At 34.8% G+C, this 6268-nt stretch overlaps 1 protein-coding gene across 1 annotated transcript in view; it reads left to right on the top strand.

Moving 5' to 3' along the window:
- Positions 1–361: 361 nt before the first annotated feature.
- LOC108736499 (single insulin-like growth factor-binding domain protein-2) overlaps positions 362–6268 on the top strand; it is a 143823-nt gene continuing 137916 nt past the window's right edge. The window contains exon 1 of the mRNA XM_018468951.1: positions 362–802. Within this exon, the coding sequence (XP_018324453.1) occupies positions 630–802 (173 nt within the window). The 5' untranslated portion in view covers positions 362–629. The remainder of the gene's footprint in view (positions 803–6268) is intronic.

Raw genomic sequence — 6268 nt, 5'->3', positions numbered from 1 at the left:
ACCAAGACCAATACTAAGGCTGGGACAGTCTTGGTCTTGTTTATCGTTAATATGCGACATCTACGGCTATATCTTTCGCTTGCGTTGACTTAGAACTTTGATTGTTTTACAGTTCTCTTGCCCTGAGAAGGTGCAGGTGCGTGACCAGCCAGTCTTAGGACTGTCGATCTTACGATGATGATGGTGTAAGTACTATAGGTACATAATTATAATGGAAAATAATAAATACATCATAATTAATCGCAAATCCTTTATTAATATCAAGTATGCGACGGACGGGGACGCATGCGTTTGCGAGCGCTCATGCACCGCGTAGAGCTTACATTATAAGACCACAAGCAAAGGGTAGCTCTCATTCAAACTTCTACCCCGTAACAGGTTCGAAACCGAATTGTCCTGCGCAAAAATCGTCCGATACAAACTCGCCAACTGATTACGGAACTTGAAATGCGTGCGTTCTCAAGAAGTGACCCGAGGAACTAACTAATTTATTACGTATTATTCATAAAACGTAATCCGTATACGTCATAAGATCAAGTTTTACGTATGCACTGTACGTAATTCGTGCGAGGATAAAAAGTTGAAAAGACTTTTCAGAAAACATGTGAATTTTTCGGTGTTTAAAACGGATGTTATTTCGCAAGGAGATAACGATGAAAATTCTTTTGGTGTTTGCGTTATGTGTTCCTGTTTTTTGCTCGAGTGCATCTGTACCAGCTTGTGTTTGTGACAGGAGGGATTGTGAAGAAGTAGGAGCCAGCGAATGTCCGGGATTGGGAATTTTAGTATGGGATCCTTGCGGGTAAGTTCAACTTTTACTGAAGATAATGGATAACTGGTTTTCGAGTGTCTTCAGTCAAAAGTTTCCGTATTTTGTTAACGTTCTCTTCTTGATTTTACTTTTTTATTTAGATATATATTTCTAATTTGTATGCCAGTATTACTCATTGTGGTTTGCGACAAATCCTTAAGTAGCTTGTTAATTGACTAATAAACTAATAAATCATTAAAGTGTTCTCTTCAGTGGAGGTATGAATTAAGGAAAACAAATAGAATATCTAAATAGGAATAATTTCATGTATTTTTATGATTTCTACTTAATAATTACATAACGTATCAAGAATTTGTTCAACTGTGAAAATGGATACTTTATTGATGTTTTTCTGCAATACCTACAGCTAGTTTTTGATCATACATTATCTCCATGAGTAGGTGATGTTTATGTGATTTTATGTTAATTATGTTCAAAATTCTTCTTTCTTATTAACAGGTAATAAAAACCTTCTTAAAAATAGGGACTTTTTATAGAGATTTTCAGAAAAGGCAATAAAAAGAAATTGGCAACATTTCGTAATAATAATAATTTCGGGATACATACATATGTTTATAAAGAAAAAAGAGATTTAGAAGTCACGTTTATCATTTTTTAACCTACTTTTGAAGTATTTCTAACATGAGACATTTATAAATTCACCCTGTTGATAATGCAGATTGTAACAGGCATTTACTACGATAATAAATTTTGAATAAAATAGGAAATTATGTAATACGATTTGATTCAGGCAAATCAGATCTGAACCTGATCGGACACAGCCTATTAGGGTAAAGTCAGGCATACCACATCAGGGCAGATAGGCTAAAATAGAGAATTCCATAGTAGGGCTTGAATCAGCCAATTCAAATCAGGACCTGATCAAGCACAGCCTAGTAAGTATTTTTATATTAGTACTGGATTAGAACCACATTTAAGTGTCCTAATAAAATACGCCCTAGTAAACCTGATCCCTATGAAATTTCTACTCGGGTTATTTTACTGTGTGTTCATATCACCTATGTTATGCTACGAATTTATATCGCCTGACATTAACAGATAGACTCACTTTCTTAGGATACTAGTTACATTTTTCTGTAATCGTTACCGAACATTCCGGACATTTCTCGTAAGATTTTCTCATTGGTACATAAAGTCTTCGTGTGTGTTACCGCGTATAATTTATAACCCTGGACCGTAGGCCATTAAATGACTATCAATTGGCGCCTTAGTCGTGCATGTATAGTATACTTCATTTACTTTCTCTAACGATGTGCCCTTCCACTGTCTTGGATGCGCGCTGGCAAAATCGTAGGTAGGGAGAAAAAAGCTCATTCTACTCCCGACTCTTGTTCATTAAACATAATTTTTCATACAGTACCTCCCAAAAAATTTGTTCAATCACTAATAGTAGTGCGAGTCGAAAACAAGCGTTAAAGCCTTTAATATGTCTTCAAATATTAATAAACATCTCGTTGATATTTTCAGTAGTAATTGGTACCAATAACAGCACATTTGAGCAATGCAATTGTAGTGGATAAAATGGTCAATTTTTCCGTGCAGTACTGTACGGATTCTACGCCCCTCACCGGTTAAGAGTTTGACCGAGAGTTATCTCCTTCCTTTTCTGACCTAGTGCTGTTCTTTTCTACTTTGCGCCGGTCAAACTGAAGGTCACATCGCTACAGAAAGTAAACGAAGTATATTAATGTATGTACCTATAGCAGTTACTCATTCATTACGGCTATCAGTTGTAATGATCGACGTATTGTATTGCGCTATTAAAAGTATCATTAGATATTTTCTACGAAACTCGTGTGAGTACCTACCTACCTTTGTATTAATTTGAAAGATTATATTTTTCTTTTGTAATCAAAGTAGGTCAGGGAAAAAGATCTATATTTTAACACCGCTTTTGTTGTATGCGGTTTAATTTACATCAAAAGCATTCGAAGTTTGTTAAAGTTTGGCACTTTTTCAGTTGGATCATTTATCAGTTCGTTTTTAAGGAACATTCGTTTTTTTTTTTAATTTTACTTTACCTACCACCGAAATTGAAAAATTCATTCAAACAACGTTCAATCGATTAATAAATGAAAGTACTTTATTAACAACAATCCTCGTTTGATTCAAAAAATAAAAAAGGAGACGGTATAAAGTTTTTACTGCTCTAGAATTTATGCTATCATTCGGGACACAGTATCGAAATATAATTATTGCGACTCCAACATGGAAAAGATGAATTTTAGGTGGCAGCGTCTGGTAGAAAGTCTAAAGTCCAAATTTCTTGCAACATTTTATGGAATTTAAAATTTTTTAACAAAGTTCATATGGATATCGACTTGCCAAACTGAATTCACGGCGTACGTGGTTCTACGTGTAGGCACGCAACCAGAGCAAGAAGTTCATGGTGGTCAGAATTCTGTTGAAACTGTCATTGAATCTCCCCAGTGCGCCGTAGACAGAGCAAGAAGTTCATGGTGGTCAGAATTCTGTTGAAACTGTCATTGAATCTCCCCAGTGCGCCGTAGACAGAGCAAGAAGTTCATGGTGGTCAGAATTCTGTTGAAACTGTCATTGAATCTCCCCGGTGTGCCGTAGACAGTTTTGATAAAATACAGACTCAGTCTCTCTGCTGTCTTAAGGCCCCATGTCAGTCGTTTCTAGACAAATGAGATTTTTTAAATCTTATTAAATAGATTACTCTTGATGTATACAAGTTAGAGGAATGGTCGAAGTTTCAAATCAAAGTTCTTATTATTATCTACACAAGTACGAAGCGCTTTTTTGAATGCACTTTTCGTTTTTGTTTTATTAAAAAAAAAAGCTTAAACTTTTTAAATAAATTCCAGCCACACAGTAGAGTTAGAATCTGCGCTTCGGTTAGTTTAGGACGTTCTTAAGAAAAGTACGAAGCCCGATTATTTTTAGATGTTAAACAAACAGAAATATTTTGATTTATTTAGGAACTGCTTGATCCAGAAAAATTAAGATAGTCAACTAATGTCACTCTTATTAGGGTGATTTATTAAGTGCCATTAAGCAACCACTACATTTTGGTTTGTTATACCTGCCCTAAACAATCATTTTCAGTATCTCTCTCTAATACTTAGGTAGGTACGTTTTTTTATATCTTCTAAGCACAAATTCTTCTATTTAACGACACAATAATTGCCTTAATAGCTTGTAATGACTCTTAAAGAAAAGTGTCTATAGATATGAGGGTTATGAAAACTCGAGAACTTATCCTTCTTTCAAAATATAAATTGACCTTTCAGGGAATAAAATAGTACAAGGTACTTGAAAGAAGTAAAACATCATCATCATCATCATAAGGTCGTCAGTCCTAAGACTGGTTTAACACGTACCTCCTCTTTCCTAATATCCTGAGCTAAACTTCGCATTTCCCTAAAACTACAACAACCCACGTCCTTAACTATTTGCGAACAGAAATCTAATCTAGGTCTCAGAGTCTTTCAGGGTCTCGGAGAGCGTCTCTCACAGTCTTTCACAGTCTCTCAGTTATTTTGCCTAGGTTTTTTTTATGGATCTCTCACAATTTCTGTATGGGAGACTCGAACGATAAAATTGTTAATTCAGAGATTCGAGTCTCTCACAGGGAGACTGAATGAATAAAACTGACAAATTGAGAGACTCGAGTCTCTCGTAGAAAGACTGGGATCTTTGAAATATGTTGAAAATTTTAACCATGTCTATCGAGACACCACTTATTGAGAGATTCGAGTCTCTCGTTCAGAGACTGGATACGAAAAGGGGATCTCTCTATGAGCGTCCCGAGTCTCTCGTTCAGAGATGCTAAACGGTTTTTTTGACAGTCTCTCTCAGCGACACCAGAGAGACTTGTTGAGAGACGGAGACTCGAGTACCGCTTTCAGAGACTGAGAGACTGAACATTTTTATCTCGGGTGTGCATAGAAATAACAGTGCATATTGTGGGTACCTTCAACCTATTATGTGGGACGCTTTTTACAAACCATCGATTTACCGGAAATTTTATTTACGGGTTTTTTTTCAATATTTTGGGAAATAGATGTAACCGAAAATTTGAGAATTTGGTGATTTTTGACTTGAAGACTAATTTTCAAAAATTCATAACTACTGCTGTATTTGAACTAGAAGCTTTTTTTGCATTCTAATGCTAAAAAAATAATTTTAATAACAAAATTGTAAACCCAAATTAAAAAATGTTCATGAGGCATGAAGGTATCAACTTGATTGACTATAATCTTCATAAAATAAAAATGTTAGAACACAGCGCGGCTAGATTTTGTGCTGACTTTTCGTCAGGCAAAAGGGTAAACAACATTGCCATCAATTTATTTTTTCAACGTGTTGTAACAATGAAGGAAATCCAGAACGTTTAGGAGGATTAACCATGATAGAATACGCAATTATTTGTGCTACGGTTCAACTGGTCTCAGAACTATTTAGTAGATAGGTACTAATTTATTCCTTTGTCTTAAAGTAATAAAGTTAAAAGTACCACACAGAAAATGTTTTTATTGCTTTACCTTATAGTGAAAGTTCTCTAGGGTTTTGTAGTAATAATAATTTAAATTTTGTGAATGAAACTGTATTTTGCAAACCGAGTATATTTTCAATTTGGCTGTAATTTTATTGACGGGTTCGAGAATTTTTATATTNAAGTATCATACTGTTGCGTTGCCTTATTAATATTGTGGTTTGTTTTCCTCTTATTACGATGTACATTTTCATCTTTAAAAAAAAATAGCGAATTTTGTGATTCCCCTAAGTCATTCTTGTTCCTGGAAACGAAGCCAAAATTGTTTCTTCGAGGTTTAATACGATCATTGTTATCATTTAGGTTCGCAACTGTGGCCTGCTGAGGACCTACCCTTTACCGTAAACTAAAAAACACCTATTTATTATTATATGTAAAAGAAATTATGAGTGCTGTTAGCACAGGGCGAAGTAGTATTACGTAGTTAGTATCAGCAATTTCTTATTCTCAAGTGTACGATGTGTTGCAAACCTATTTACAAACAATTCCTTTAAATTTTAATCATTGATTACTATAAATCTATTAAAAAACCGTAATGGTCGACATCAGTGACAATGCGACAACAATTGAAAAAGAATAATGGCCGACGACAGCAACAATTAGAAAAGAATGATGGCCGACACTACGTCATAGTATAGTTCACAAAAGTGAATTTCGACCACTCCAAGCAATGGTTCTAACAGTTTCGAGCTCACAGTGGCTGATAGGGGGGAAGAACTAGTTGATATAAAAATTATTATTACTAATGAAAAAAAAAATTAATTTATCCAGCGCGGCACATTATACAGGCACGCAGAGTCAATTGCACGCCTTATTTCGGTGCCTCGTATGGACATTAGTACCTATTACTTGTTAGTAAATGAGACTTTATATAAATTTAATAAAAAATTAATAAAATATAACGTTAAAATAAT

This window comes from Agrilus planipennis, unplaced genomic scaffold (assembly GCF_000699045.2).
Source record: "Agrilus planipennis isolate EAB-ADULT unplaced genomic scaffold, Apla_2.0 scaffold175, whole genome shotgun sequence".
NCBI lineage: Eukaryota > Metazoa > Arthropoda > Insecta > Coleoptera > Buprestidae > Agrilus > Agrilus planipennis.
Note: the sequence above shows the minus strand (reverse complement) of the source record. Positions and strands in the feature narration are given on the sequence as shown.